The sequence below is a fragment of the Rhinolophus sinicus genome, linkage group LG18 (assembly GCF_036562045.2).
Source record: "Rhinolophus sinicus isolate RSC01 linkage group LG18, ASM3656204v1, whole genome shotgun sequence".
NCBI lineage: Eukaryota > Metazoa > Chordata > Mammalia > Chiroptera > Rhinolophidae > Rhinolophus > Rhinolophus sinicus.
Window position 1 is genome coordinate 8359526 of NC_133767.1, and position 16477 is coordinate 8376002.

The following is a 16477-nucleotide window of genomic DNA, read 5'->3' on the forward strand; positions in this document are numbered from 1 at the left end:
GTGTATGAAATTACCACGAGCAGCGGCAGGAGAACCGTTTACATAAATGAAGCTATAAGTAAATGTTAAATATATTTAACATTTCTGATGTTAAATATAAGTATTTTATGTTTATTATTAAATACATGCAATAAAATGTTTAATTTTAACAACAACTTAACATTGCATTCATTTTTATTACAAAGATTAAGAAAACATTTTTGTGGAAAAATTTGATCTGCAAAAGGATGAATTTGATTTGCAAAAAGGTGAATTTGATTTGCAAAAGGCTGAATTTGGAGTGCAAAACCTGTACCAAGAAAAGTACCAAATGTCTGAAAATTAAACACACATGGGTTATTTCTAAATAATCCATGGGTCAAAGAATAATACCATAAGGGAAATTGGAAATTATTTTGAACTGATGGAAAACAAAAATACAATATATCAAAGATTATATTATAATCTCTGCACTAAGAAGTGAAAAGATGCTTAGAAGGTGCTTAGGAAAAAGCACTGCTTAGAAGGAAATTTATAGCTTTAAATGTTTTCCAGTAGAAAAGAAGGTTAAAAAAATCAATGCCCTTTCTCATAAGAAGCTGGAAAAGAACAGATTATATTCAAGGTGAAAGGAAGAAAATAATAAAAAACAGAGAAAAGACAAGTGATAGAGAATTAATAAGATTTTAAAAACTCTGGGAAGACTGATTAAGGAAAATAAATATAGCTTACGAGTATCAAAAATGAATAGACTATATCACTACGTATCTACAAATATTAAAAAGGGAATTTATCAATAACAAATATTTTATCAATACAAATATTAAAAAGATAAGGGAATTTCTTATGCTAAGAAATTCAACAACTTAGATACAATGGACAAATTCCTTGCAAAGATAACTTACAAAACTGATACAAGATGAAACTTAAAAATCTGAATTGCCTTATACCTATTAAATTAATTGAATTTTCAAGAAAAAGTCTTCCTACAAAGAAAGCTCCTTGTCCACATAGTTTTCAGAGGTGGATACTATGAAACATTTAAGGAAGTAATAAAAATCTTACACAAACTTTCAGAAACCAGGGAACAGACTACTTCTAAATTCATTTATTGAGGCTAGCATAAATACGATGCCAAAGTGCATAAAGACACTACAAGAAAAAATACTCGTGAATGTATATTGAAAATTATATTTAAATTTTTAATAAAAAGATAAATACACTAAACTCTACTTAATGATATATTTTATAATATTTTATAAGTGTATAACTGAAATATTTTATAAGTGTACATTACAAAGTACAGTTTGATGCAAAATACATCTATGCACAAATATAACAAATATAAAGATGTAGTAGGGATGAATAGATTGACAGATATCGGACAAAAATAATTAAAATAGTAAAGGTATAATTTAGGTGCTGAGTATACAACTGTTCACTGTAAAATTATTTCAACTTTGTTGTATATGTTTTAAACTTTTCATCCTGATAAAATGGTAGGGAGGAGGCCCATCTAGGCAACCACAAATCACGTTTCTACTCACTATAAAAGTAATACAAGTTGCGTTTACTTTTGGCTACCTAAGGGTGTCTTCCTCAGAGATAAGTCACAAGAACATTCTAAATATCAATTTATTGTCTTTTAAGCCTTCTGTTCTAGTTTGGAAACTATTCATTTCTTATAACCCAAGTACTTATAATGTGGGTCAACTAAGTTATTAAAACACCTATGTGTTTATACCAACCTTACAGGCTGTATTACTGGATGACACATTTGGTTCCAAACAGTTCCTTTGAGATAACAATACTTTTTTAATACGTCTTTGAACTTTTGCTATTTTTGCCTAGAAGAGAAAAACAAATAAACATGGCACCAGAGTACTAAATAATACTATACAGAAATGGAGGGAAAACTATTTGCCAAAGTAGTTTTGTGAGACTCAAGCATCCACCGAAATAAATGAGAAATTTTTATATAAATCAAAGATTTAAATCACGTTTGATGCATCCATTGACTGATGAATAAAAAAAGCTGTTACACACACACACACATACACACACACAATAGAATACTACTTAGCCATTAAAGAGAGATGAAATATTGCCATTTGTGACAACATGGATGGATCTTCAGGGTATTATGCTAAGTAAAATAAGTCTGACAGAAAAGGACAGAATTGTGTAATTTCACTCACACAAACGAAAAAAAAAGAAACCAACCAAACCAAACCAAACTAAACTCTTAGATATAGACAACAGATTGGTGGTTACCAGAGGGGAAGGGGGCTTTGGAGGAGGGCAAAGTAGGTAAAGGGGTCAAATGTATGGTGACAGATGAAAACTAGACTTGGGTGGTGAGCACGCCACAGAGCATACAGATACTGCATTATAGTGTGTACACCTGAAATTTATATAATCTTATACACTAATATCACCTCAATTAAAAAAAAAATCATGTTTGATGCTTGTATGACATTTTAGAATGGAAGATAAAAACATCAAAGTTCTAACTGGTCCGTAATAAAATTAACGTTGATAGAAACACCGGTCAGCAGGTAACCTTAGAAGAGGATAACAGAACAACAGCAACAAAAACACCACAAAATAATTGAAACAGGTTGTACAGCTCTAATACAAAATATATTTTGAATTAAAAGCAACTACCTATGTATTAAGCCTGTCAACTGACACAGAAAGGCTGATATTTCTGAAAGTATTTGTCAAGGGCCAATATTGCTGAGATATAATAAATTCTATTACCTATAAAATCTGGTACATCTGGCTTGTGGCCAGGGATCATACTTAGGTCTGCCTTTGTTTTCCTGTTCTAACATAAAATATCACCAAATTCTATTTTTTAAAAAGACTCAAATGAAATCAAATGAAATTAGAAACTTACGAAGAGTTCATCAGCTATTGCTTCATGTTTATTCCTGCACTGTGTCTTCCAAATGCGTTCGGTCAATTCTTTCAGTTTGTTATCAAATAGTTTGTAATTTATACTACAGATCTCCTGTCGAATCAAATGTTTGACCTAGAATTTTAAAATAAAAACCAAAACACCCCATGTTTCAAATTTAAAAGCAGTTTTATTTTCTACTTCCTAAAAATAGCTTTGCTCTTTTCTGGATTTACTGTAATCACTAAAATATACTTTATATTATGATGTTTATGTTTTATATTACTATACCAGTAAGTTTTATAAAAGTTGAATATCAAATTCAACAGAACACACCTAGTATTTAAATATATGTGTATGGTAGAAATTAAATTTATTCTCCTAGGGGATTTTAGTTTTCTATAGTTTCAGTTGAATTCCATAATACATGTTAAAGGAACAATAAAAGCCTATATCCCATTTATATTTTTTAATGACCACTACTGAAACCTAGTATTCCATAAAAAGAACCCTACTTATCTGAAAACCAGAGCCCAATGAAAGTGGTTGGTTGGTCTGTGGTAGATATGGAGCAAATTATGAAAGTTTGAGCCTTGACCTTGCCATTAACAAGCTATGTGACCTTTGGGAAGTCACAACATCTCTGAGCTTCTTTTTCCTTGTCCACAAATGGTAGATGATACAATGTTGAATGAGTGACACTCAGAGAATTTTTATAAGAAAAAAAGATCACACGCAAAAGAGCTCCATAAGATGGAAAACACGGAATTAATATGAAGGAAATAAATACACAAGATAATCTCCTTTACTTGCAGAGTTTTTTTAGGGGTGACTTATTGTTAAAATTGAAATAAGCCTGGGACAATAGGTGGTGAATAATGTTACCTGGCATAATGCATGCTATTTTAACAGATCATAGTAGCTATCATATGAAACACTGATGCATTTCATTATCTGGCTGATTTTTAGAAAATAGACTGGCCTATTTTCAGGCAGCATAATTAATCTCAATGCCCACTGAGGTGAACAGCCCTGCTGAGCCATACATTCAGAAACATCCACTGTAGTTATCTGCTCAGTGTGTATCGTCCTGTAAGCAACTTTCCTAACAGAGTTGGTAGTCTTTCTTAGAAACAAAACCTAGCACAATACATTTAAAGTATTTATTAGTAATCACAACTTTCCCCTAATATCTTGCTTCTTTGGTGCTCAAAATTGGAACATAAAGTTTCTATGGTAAACTCTTTTATGCTGATATCACCTGGATGATTAGTCATATTCAGTAATTTTGATTATTCCCACGGTTTTTCCTTCTCATTTTGAATTGTTCTTGTTCTTCAACATTATTAGACATGATTGTCATTATTACTTTAACACTTTGAAATATTTGATTAAATTAATAAGTGCTTAAAATATGTGTATTATATAAGTAAATGCTCAGAAACACATACTATTTTTACTGACAGTCATTACCCATCACCCAGGTGCGGTTTTTACAGATTACTGCATGCTTGCCAGTTCACTGGCTGGGGTCAACATGCGAAGCTCATACCCAGATAAATCTTGGAGAAACATATCCAAGTGTTTTGAATATGGGGATACTGTTTTGCTAACAAGCAAAGATCACACAGTAGAAAGCTCAGTAATAGGAACCACTAATGATTCTTATGAGGTAAGTTTGAGAAAAGAATAGCCTAAAACAAGTCTTCAACTATTTGTGAGCTCAAGAAATCACTATTTAAACAAGTATGCCTGGTGATTTAGATGGTGGCAGACTCTTAAAACTCTGTCATTTTGGACTAAATCACCCAAGGGGCGATTCCTCTTGGTTAGGGCAGACATTTGTTCTGATTTAGTGGTGATGTTCCTCATATAGAAGGAAGACACAATAACCTCCACCAAATACCTCATGAATGTCTTCTGCCGATGGTAATATGTCCAAATTATGAAACCAGATGGATGTCCTAGATATAATTTACAGATGGCAGCCAAAGTTGCCTAAAGATTGGAGAAGACTGGTGGGTAGAGTGACTAACTTGGATCTTAGAAGAAAAACCCCTCTACTTCAATAATTTAATTGGAACCAACTAGGCCAAGATTCTTATGAAACCTCAAAAGATAAGAGTCAACAGCCCCAGGACCCTCTCAGTAGCAAAGAACAATGTCAGAACAGGAGGCCTTATTTTAACTGGGATTCAAGCAAGAAAAACAAAGATGTTGGTTGTTTATAAAATTTACTATTTGGACAGGAATCAAAATATCAAGTGAGGGAAAGCTAGCTATTTCAAGTTAGGTAAAAAGATAGGAATTAGCTGAAACCTAAGTTGTCTCTGGAGAACGTTCAAGAAACTTCTGGGTAGGGGATGGAAGGGTAGGGGGATAACAAAATAAACTTCATTCCCTAAACCTCACTGGGAAGGACCATTTCTGTGTCTAAGTACTTTGTGAGGCAGATAATAGTGAATGAAAACCCTGATTTTTCTATGCCAGTGAGATTAAAACTTTCAAAGATTAAATTTTGTCTTTGTATGGCCTTATCAGAACTTATTTCTGAATTCAGCTACTAATCACTGGAAATAAGCTAGACCTATCTTAAACTAGATCCATGCTAACCATAATCCTGCTACCACTTCCCTGCAAAAAAATAGAACATTTACATATTTTTAAATTAATGTCTCTTTTGGTCTTCCGAGAAGAAAACAAGAGGTAGAAAGGGAAAAACTGTTCATTCATCTGTTAAGCTGGTTCTGTAGGAGTCTTTCAAAAAGGTTTCCAGTTATAATTAAATACACATTCATGTAATATGTAACTATATAATTGTAATGGTCTATTTAAGAAAACAGTAGGGTTTTTGTTTCTGATACAGTTAGCAGGATAGTTTGAATTGGGACATTTTGTTTCATTACAGCTGACAGGCATTAATTTACGACTTAAGATTTTTAGTTGTGGCTTTCTAGTGGTAAATAAAGTAAAATAGCAAACATGATCATCAAAACCGGACCTACTAAAATTGAAGTTCATTCTCAGAGTTGATCAGACATGTATGGAAACTGTAATACAATAAGATGAAATGAGGCAAAAATGAAAGCAAAACATGCATTTAATAAAGCTATAAAGGAAAATGCAGCATATCTGTGTAAATTTACACATTAGGGCAAGTAAACCTGAATGTGTAATAATAGGACTTTGTAATGAACTTCGGGATTGTCTGGGCCTGTGAAGTATTGGTGAATCATAAGGTCTACAAATAGCTATAGATGTAAATCAAAGAACCCCACGAGCAGTACAAAATATTGTTCAGCAAACCTCAAGGTTATGCAGTATCTGACTCACAAAGAAATTTGAATGTAATATTGACTGAAAAGCCCCTTCTATTTCTACCATAACACTCTACCCAGGTTACTAGCATAGGATCATTCTCAAGAAACTAGCTGTATTTTGGTAATGCAAATCCTTGTCTTTCTCTCATACCGCCATCTGCTAATTCAGTTTTCATAAACCAGCTTTGCATCAAGTGAAGGTCATATGTACTGTCATTGTGGAGATCAGTGAACTTTATCATTTTTTATTAATCAAGAGTAAAATTGTCTAAAGCAAATAGTTAAGCCCCAATATTTTACCTGTTCCAACAATGCTGTTTGCTTTTCCAGAGCTACACAAATATTTTCATTAATTTTCTCTGACGTTTTCAGGCGCTTAACATTTTCTTTGTTTTCTGAAAACATCCTCTTCTTTTGACTATGGCCTTGGGGAGATGGAAAGATCAGAGATAAAAATATTACTTCTAATGAAGGAAACAGGGGAATTCTCTAACTTAGGGACTCTCTAAGCAAATGGAAAAACTAAAATGTGACCATAGCAGCATTTTTTAGAAAATTAAATTATATAAGAAATTGTGACAATCTAATTTAAAAAAAAAAAAAAGAAGAATATCTAAGGTAGGATTCTGGTGTCAGATACACATTCCCTTCAACCTCATTTAGTATACATTTAATACCTATTTAATACCAACAAACCTAAATTATAGCATTTAATCCTCTATTTACAGCTATTTAAGTGGTATTATAATATTTTTATAGGCAGTTACTTAGACAGTCCTACATATTTTTAATAGGTGACACTACTTTTAAGCAATTTTAAATTCATCTTGTTAAATGATCACTCTGTAGCCTAGACAAGAACATACAATTTATCCTATGAAATCAGTTTATTCTTATTTCATTAACTTACAAAAACATGCTACTACTAATGAAATATACTTTTACTATTTTAATGATTTTATAAACCTAGACATTCATTGGTTGATTATTTGATGCATTTCTCTCACTCTACACACACATGTGCGTGTGTATGTGTATATATTCTTACCTATCAGCTCATACTTGATGTGATTTATAGGTCAATTCTATGTCTTTCCATGGGTTCACCAACAATTAAAAAAATGCACTCTCTATTTCAACTAGTCTTCTATTAATCTAATAAATAAAACCTCAAAATAAAATATGCAGATGAAATAAACCAAACAATTGCCATTAACCACCTTTTCATTTTTTGTACTCTAAAGGGCAAGTGACTGATTTCTTCTTTGCCTGAATTTTCTTCCCTTTGGATATGTAGGATACTGTCACCCCTCCCCACCAAGAAAGGTTCAGAAATAAGACACTCTGAAATAATTATTGTTATTATTTACCTTTTTCCTGTCTACATGTACTCTACTGTTTCTATATGAGACTACTGAGACTATAAAATCCCCCAAAAGAAAGTGACTTTTAAAATTTCTCCAAAACGTATACAAATATACACTTACTATTATTACTATCCGTGTCAAGTGACGACAGGCACGCTGAGTCCATATTTTCACAATTTGAAATGCTGGAGGGACAGGTTCTGTCAGAGTCTTCACTTTTCAAAATATCAGTATCACAGTTACTAGTAATGACTGAATTCACCAACTTAGGTCTTTTATCAACAAGCACAAAACAGGTGCCTGAACTTAAAGTCAAAATGTCGTTTTGCCTTTTACCATGTGACGCAGAACTGGAGTTTGTTTCTAAGTGGGAAACCATCTTGTCAATTCTGTTATCATCCAAGGTATTGATTTCTGTAGACTTTGGCATTTGAACTATACCACCCAATACACTGGGTGGATGACTAATTGATTTCAGATTACAATCCTCTTCGTGTTGTTCAAAAAAGGATCTTGTTACATTTGCCTGACATTCACAATGGTTTTCCAAAATGTTTTGTGAACCTTTTGCCTCTTGTGTAGACAGTTTCCTGGGAGATTCTATTGTTTTACTTGGCTTTTGGTAAGGGCACACAACTTGTTCTTCAGTGGATTCCAGTCTTGTTTCCAAATTAACAATTTCTAGTGGTTTTACTAAATTCTGAGATAATACTTCACTTTTCTGTGAACACACTGAATTTTTGTTAGAGTCCAATGAGGGAGCATCATTTTCAGAATGTCTACATTTGTTAGTTATGACACCAGTATTGGAATTCTGATTACCACTTGAAATATTTCCACTTGCTGCTGTTTTCAGTGCTTCAACATTCTTTGACTTATTCAGAATCTCTACTTGCTTCCGGCAACTTGCAGGCATTGTTTTTTTGGCTTTTAATATCTTCCGTTTACTTCTATCTGGACTCGCCATCTTTCATGTCCTAGAATTTAAGATACCATATTTAAATGCATTTCTCAGCAGACAAAAGCTAGCATTTATTTACAACATTAAAACAATGTTGAGACTATCTCTCCAGATTTGGATAATTATTTTTATTGAAAATTACTTTCATTTTCATCAGTGTCACTAAAAATGTACAAATAATTAAAACTTTTTTCTATAAATCCAAACTATATAAGTTTTTATTATACTGCTAGTGAGCCTCTACTTGATACTTAAGCCTGATAATTTATCTGGCGACATTTTGTAATATCACCTCACTGCTACAATCATTAACTTCTGTTTTAAATAATCTAAGCAGGCCATGCTTTAGATAATCTAAAGATTAAGTTGCATTTCTTCATAAAAACAAAAAACAATGTTTTGCATAGAACATTCCGTTTTGTACACATAGTGGCACCTTTTTAAAATTTTCCTAATGTTCAAATTCAAACTTCCAAAATAAATGGTACTGCAGGAGTAATTTCCAATAGTTAAGAATATAAAGTGAGTACAAACATATACAATATGATGCCAGTTCAAATAAGAAAGCCAATTTAGGCTTTATAATGCTAAATTCTTAATTATTTCCCATAATTTAAAAAAAATCTACATAGAGAACTATTTTAGTATTTATTCTCAGTATCCACATCACCTTTGATCTGAACCGCAGGTAGGTAAACAGTTTAAAAGGAAGGAATTCTGATCTTTTCTGCTGCCTGTCCCTCAACATTATAGATCACATGTGTGATCCTGGTAAAGGCCTGTCCCACTCGGCTCTGCTCTATCACCTGGCTGAAGTTGACGTCTGATGACAAGAAGGAGCAGATTTATGAAGTGGCCAAAAAGGGATCTGACTCTCTCACAAATCAGTGTGACCCTGAGAGACTCACATGGCACTGCACAGTGACAGGCAATTAAGATCTTGGGAGTTCTTAAGTCGAAAGCACTTCCTCCTGATCTTGCTGAGAATCTCTACCATTTAATTAAGAAAGTTGTTGCTGTTCGAAAGCATCTTGAGAGGAATTGAAAGGATAAGGATGCTAAATTCAGTCCAATTCTGATGAAGAGTTGTATTCACTGGTTGGCTTAATATTATGAGACCAAACGAGTCATCCCTTGCAATTGGAAATATGAGTCATCCACAGCCTCTGCCATGTTTGCATAAATTTGTCTGTGTACTCAAGCAATAAAATCATTGTTTAATTGGGAGGGGGGTAGGAAAGAATACTGTGAGACTCCCGGTCAAGATGGAGTACGTAAACAATGTGCTTGCTTCCTCCCAGGACTACATAAAAATTCCAACTTATAGAACAGTCATCACTGAGAACCAACTGAAGTCCTATAAATAAGGATATAAAGAAGAAGCCATGACGAGACGTAAACAATGTGCTTGCTTCCTCCCAGGATTACATAAAAATTCCAACTTATAGAACGGCCATCACTGAGAACCAACTGAAGTCCTATAAATAAGGATATAAAGAAGAAGCCATGACGAGACGTAAACAATGTGCTTGCTTCCTCCCAGGACCACATAAAAATTCCAACTTATAGAACAGCCATCACTGAGAACCAACTGAAGTCCTATAAATAAGGATATAAAGAAGAAGCCATGATGAGACTGGTAGGAAGGCAGAGACGCAGAACAGGAAGGAACCACATCCATATGTGGAAATTAAGAAATCAGAGAGATTCTCTCCGCTATGGAGGTTCCGCCAAAGGAGTGAGAGGTCCCAGCCTCACATTTGGCTCCCCAGCCAGGGGCAAAAGTGCTGGGAAGAGGAAGTCCCCCCCCCATAACATCTAGTTGTGAAAACGAGCAAGGACTGCATCTGAGTGAGACAGAGAGCTGCTGGAATTCCAGGAGTTCCTCTCGAGGGACCTGTACACAAACACACTTGCTCACAAACTCACTTATTCTGTGCACCAATACAGAGACAGCAGCTTGAAGTGTGCCAGGGACATATGGAGAGGAACTGAATTGACTAGCTTCAAGGAGAGGTCTGGAGGGTGAGGGGTCAGGGCAGCTCTCTGAGTGGGGATAGAGGAACATACCTAACATAGTTAAATGTCATATATGACAAACCCACAGCTTAATCATACTAAACGGTGAAACCCTGAAAGCTTTTTAAGATCAGGAACAAGATAAAGCTGTCCACTTTCACCACTTTTATTCAACATAGTATTGGAAGTCCTAGCCACAGCAATCAGACAAGAAAAAGAAATAAAAGGCATCCAAATTGGAAAGGAAGAAGTAAAACTGTCATATATTTGCAGATGACATGATACTATATATAAAGAACCCTAAAGAATCACCAAAAAAAACTATCAGAACTACCGTGTTTTCCCGAAAATAAGACCTAGCCCGACAATCAGCTCTAATGCGTCTTTTGGAGCAAAAATTAATATAAGACCCGGTCTTATTTTACTATAAGATTGGGTATAATGTAATATAATATAATATAACATAATATAGCATAATGTTGGGTCTTATATTAATTTTTGCTCCAAAAGATGCCTTAGAGCTGATTGTCTGGCTAGGTCTTATTTTCAGGGAAACACGGCAATAACTAAATTCAGTAAAGTAGTAGGACACAAAATATTAAGAAATCAGTTGCATTTTTATACACCAATAATGAACTATCAGAAAGAGAAATTAAAACAATCTCATGTACAATTTCATCAAAAAGAATAAAATACCCAGGAATAAATTTAACTAAGGAGGTAAAAGACCTGTACTTCAAAAACTTTAAGACACTGAAAAAGGAAATTGAGCAAGACACAAATAAATGCAAGATATATTGTGCTCATGGATAGGAAGAACTAACATTGTTAAAATCTCTATCCTACCTAGGCAATCTACAGATTCAATGCAATTCCTATCAAAATACCAATGGCATTTTTCACAGACCTAGAACAAATAATCCTAAAATTTATATGGAACCCTGAGCCAAAGCAATTTTAAGAAGAACCATGTTGGAGGTTATCACACTATCTGACATCAAACTCTACTATAGTAATCAATACAGCATGGTTCTGCCATAAAAATAGACACACAGATCAATGGAACAGAATGGAGAGCTCAGAAATAAACCCATGCTTATATGGTCAATTGTTCTATAACAAAGGAGGCAGGAATATAAAATCGGGTAAATATAATTTCTTCAATAAATGGTATTGGGAAAAATGGACAGATACATGTAAAAGAATGAAACTGGATCATTTTTTTACACCATATACAAGAATAAACTTAGGGTAGATGGGGAGAGGGTTGATAGGGATCAAATATATGGTGATGGAAGGAGAACTGACTCTGGGTAGTGAACACACAATGTGATATATAGATGATGTATTACAGAAGTGTATACCTGAAACCTATGTAACTTTACTAACAATTGTCTCCTCAATAAACTTTAATAAGAAAGAAAACAGAAAAACAAAAAATTTAACAATTTAAAAAAGATAAAGAATAAATTTAAATTGGATTAAAGCCTTAAAGTAAGACCTAAAAACATAAAACTAGAAGAAAACATATGCAGTAAACTCTTTGACATCACTTTTGATAATATTTTTTTGGCTATGTCTCCTCGGGCAAGGTAAATAAAAGAAAAAATAGACAAATAGGACTACATCAAACTAATAATTTTTTGCAGTGAGGGACACCATCAACAAAATGAAAAGACAACCTACTGAATGGCAGAAAATATTCACCAATAATACATCTGATAAGGGGTTAATATCCAAAATATGTAAGGATCTCATACAATTTATCACCAAAAAACCAAACAATCTGATTAAAAAATGGGCAGATTTCTCTAACGAGGACACATAAAGATGAATAGACTTATGAAAAATGTTCAATATCACTAATTTGAAAAGATAGAGGCACCCCTATGTTCACTGCAGCATTATTTACAATAGCCAAGATATGGAAATGTCCATGAATAGAAAAATGGATAAAAAAGATGTGGTACATATATACAAGGGAATATTACTCAGCCATAAAAAAAATGAAATCTTGCCATTTGTGACAACATGGATGGGCCTAGAGAGTATTATACTAAGTGAAATAAGACAAAGACAAATCGCATATGGTTTCACTTATATGTAGAATCTAAAAAACAATACATATGGGGGCCAGCCTGGTGGCTCAGGCAGTTGGAGCTCCGTGCTCCTAACTCCATAAGGCTGCCGGTTCGATTCCCATGTGGGCCAGTGGGCTCTCAACCACAAGGTTGCCGGTTCAACTCCTTGAGTCCCGCAAGGGATGGTGGGCTCCGCCCCCTGCAACTAAGATTGAACTCAAAAGTGACTGTGAACCACCAATGTATCCTATTGAACCTATACTAAGTATATCCCCAATCACAAAATGCCTGACACCATTTTACTGCCAGGTGACACAAAGGTAAGGATAAATCAATATGAAGATAAACAGCAGTCTTAAATAACTACAGTTAAAACATCTTACTTTTACAAATCCTACAGAAACATCCAACCATGTGAACACATTGCTACGGTACTTTCTCAGGGCCTTTGGATAAAACCCAAACTAGTGAAAAGCCCTAAAATTTTGAGGTAAATATGCCTCTACATATGATGTGTTAATATATAAAAGATATGCAATATTCATTAATTATAAAGTATAACAACATGCTGAAAATACTATCTTTAAACCACCTACCATTCAACCAAATACTATCAGTAAGTCATATTTATGTATGTTTACCATACCGTACCCCGTCTGTCTTCCCCATTTGGAGATAATCTGTTTTCTAAAATTTTGAGTTTATACTTCTATTGCTGATTGTAAATTACAGTTTCATTATAAATGTCATGTGTAAACTACACACAGCTTAATTTTACTTGTTTTTGAGAAAACTATAAAGGTTTCCAATACTTGTTTTTTCACTCATATTCACAAAATTCATCCATTTGTTTGTGTATAGCAATAATTCATACACTTCCATGGCATAATAATCCATTGGGTCAATATAACAAAATCCGTATATCCAGTTATCTATGAAAGATATTTGGGTCATTTCCAGTTTACTCTCTCTCTCTCTCCCCTACCATCACTGCTGTGAATATTTTTGTTTCAGGGTGCATATCTGTAAGTATTTCTTTTTTAAATTTGTTGGGGGTAACATTGGTTAACAATACTATATAAATTTCAGGTGTACAACCTTATATCACATCTGCAGAGTCTATTGTGTGCTCACCACCCAAAGCCTAGTCTCCTTCCATCATCATGTATTTGACCCCCTTTACCCTCTATCCTCCCCCAACCCTCCTCCTCTCTGGTAACCACCACTCTGTTGTATCTATGAGTTTGTTGTTCATTTGTTGTTTTTTGTTTTATATCACACAAGTAAAATTGTATGATTCTTGTCCTCTTCCGTTTGACTTATTTCATTTAGCATAATATTCTCAAGATCCATCCATTTTGTTGCAAATGGCGGTATTTCATCTTTTTTATGGCTGAGTAATAGTCCATTGTTATACATACACTACATCTTCTGTATCTAATCATCTGTGGAAGGATACTTAGGTTGTTTCCATGTCTTGGCTATTGTGAAGAATGCTGCAATGAACATACATGTACATATATCTTTATGAAAAAGAGTTTTCAAAAATTTCAGGTAGATACCCAGAAGAGGGATTATGGAGTCACATGGTACCTCTATTGTTAGGGTTTTGAGTAACTTCCAAACTGTTTTCCAAAGTGGTTGTACCAATTTACATTCCTATCATCAGTGTGCAAGGGTTCCCTTTTCTCCACATCCTCTCCAATGCTATTTTTTATCTTATTGATGCCCATTCTAACATTCATGAGATGCTAATTCATTGTGGTTTTGACTTGCATTTCCATTATAACTAACGATGTTGAGCATCTTTTCATGTATCTGTTAACTATCTGTATATCTTCTTTGGAAAAGTGTCTATTCAGAGCCTCTACCCATTTTTTAATCAGACTGTATTTTTGTTAGAGTTGTATGAGTTCTTTATATATTTTGGATATTAGCTCCTTGTTAGATATATCCTTTACAAATATCTTCTCCCATTTAGTTGGTGGACATTTTTGCTTTGTTGGTTTCTTTTGCTGTGCAGAAGCTTTTGAGTTTGATATAGTCCCATTCATTCACTTTTCCTTGTACTTCCCTTGCCTTTGGGGTCAAGCTCACAGAATCCCCTGTGAGACCAAAGTCCATAAATTTAATGCATGTTTTCTTCTACATATTTTATTATTTCAGGTTGTATATTCAAATCTTTAACCCATTTTGAGTTAATTTTTGTGCATGGTATCAGACAGCAGTCGAGTTTTATTTTTTTGCATGTGGCTTTCCAGATTTCCTGCACCAATTTCCCTTATTGAAGAGACTTTCCTTTCTCCATTGTATGTTTTTGGCTCCTTTGTCGAAAATTAGTTGCCCATATAAGTGTAGGTTAATTTCTGGGCTCTCAATTCTGTTCCATTGGTGTATGTGTGTGCGCGTTTCCTGCCAATACAATACCATTTTGATTATTGTAACTTTGTAGCATAGTTTCAAGTCAGGGAGTTGTGATACTTCTGGTTTTGTTCTTTTATCTCAGGACTGATTTGGCTATTTGGAGTCTTTTGTCATGCAATGCAAATTTGAGGTGTTTTTTTTTTTTTTTTCTGTGAAAAATGCCACTGGAATTTTGATGAGAACTGCATTAAATCTATATATTGTTTTATGTAGTATGGCCATTTAATGATGTGAATTCTTCCAATCCACGACCACAAACTATCTTTCCATTTCTTCGTGTCTTCTTCAACTTCTTTCAATAATGTCTTGTAGTTTTCAGTGTATAGGTCCCTTCACCTCCTTTATTAAATTTATTTCTAGGTATTTTATACATTTTGTTGCAATTGTAAGTGGGTTTTGTTGTTTTTCTGATATTTCATTGTTAGTATTAGGAATGGATTTTTCTATATTGATTTTGTATCTGCAACTTGTATTTGTTTATTATTTCTAATAGTCTTTGGTGGAGTTGTTAGGATTTCCTATATATACAGAATCATGTCATCTGCAACTAGTGACAGTTTTGCTCCTTCATTTTCAATTTGGATGTCTTTTCTCCCTTTGTCTTGCCTGATTGCTCTGCTAGGATATCCAGTACTATGGTGAATAACAGTGGCGAGAGTGAGCATCCTTATCTATTTCCTAATTGTAAGCATTTTTTGCATGGGTTTGTTGGGTGTATACAAATGTAAGGTATACAAATGTAAGGTATACAAGTGTTCAAATTTTCCGGATATCCAAATTATTTTCCAAAGCAGTTTACCAATTTATATCCCTACTGGCAATATGTAAGAGTTACCACTATCCACATTCTCTTGAACCCTTCAATATACTTGGATATAGATATGTATCTGTTATAATTTGCATTTCTCTAACTACTAGCATTTTTTTCATATTTATTGGCTATACATGTTTCCTTGTCTTCAAAATTCCTGGTTATGTCTTGCTAATTTTTTCTATTGGGTTGTCTTTTCTCATTTATTTGGACAGCTTATTATGAATGATAATCCTTTGTCAATTCTTTGTTATATGAGGTACAGGTATCTTCCCTCATTTGGGGGCTTGACTTTGCTCCTCCTAGTTTTAATATAGACAAGTTCATTCGTTTTTGTTTTGTTTTTTTCTTTTATGGCTAAAGTTTAAACTCTCTTCTTTGAGAAATCCTTACTCCATGGTAGTGGGTGAAATAGTGAGGCCTACTGGTGGTAGAGAAACCTTCTTCTGGTCCAGGTTATCTGAGGGTATGGAGCTGTACCACAGCTGTGAAAGGATAAAAATATATAATAGGAATGTGGATCTCAGAGTGAATGTCTATAGGCTTACCATAGAGATAGTGTAGGTTCAGTTCCAGACCACTGTAATAAAACGAGTATTGCAATAAAGCGAGT

At 33.9% G+C, this 16477-nt stretch overlaps 1 protein-coding gene and 1 pseudogene across 4 annotated transcripts in view; one reads left to right on the plus strand and one right to left on the minus strand.

The window, feature by feature from the left end:
* ATF7IP2 (activating transcription factor 7 interacting protein 2) overlaps positions 1 to 16477 on the minus strand; it is a 54050-nt gene that overhangs the window by 25174 nt on the left and 12399 nt on the right. For 3 of the 4 annotated variants that reach the window (XM_019719313.2, XM_019719312.2, XM_019719314.2), the window contains exons 2-5: positions 7689 to 8545; positions 6502 to 6626; positions 2882 to 3016; positions 1728 to 1826 (exon numbers count right to left, since the gene is read on the minus strand). In XM_019719313.2, the coding sequence (XP_019574872.2) occupies positions 1728 to 1826; positions 2882 to 3016; positions 6502 to 6626; positions 7689 to 8535 (1206 nt within the window). In that variant the 5' untranslated portion in view covers positions 8536 to 8545. The remainder of the gene's footprint in view (positions 1 to 1727; positions 1827 to 2881; positions 3017 to 6501; positions 6627 to 7688; positions 8546 to 16477) is intronic. The other variant, XM_019719316.2, reaches the window with a different exon arrangement.
* On the plus strand, positions 9288 to 9712 carry LOC109439102 (small ribosomal subunit protein uS15; annotated as a pseudogene).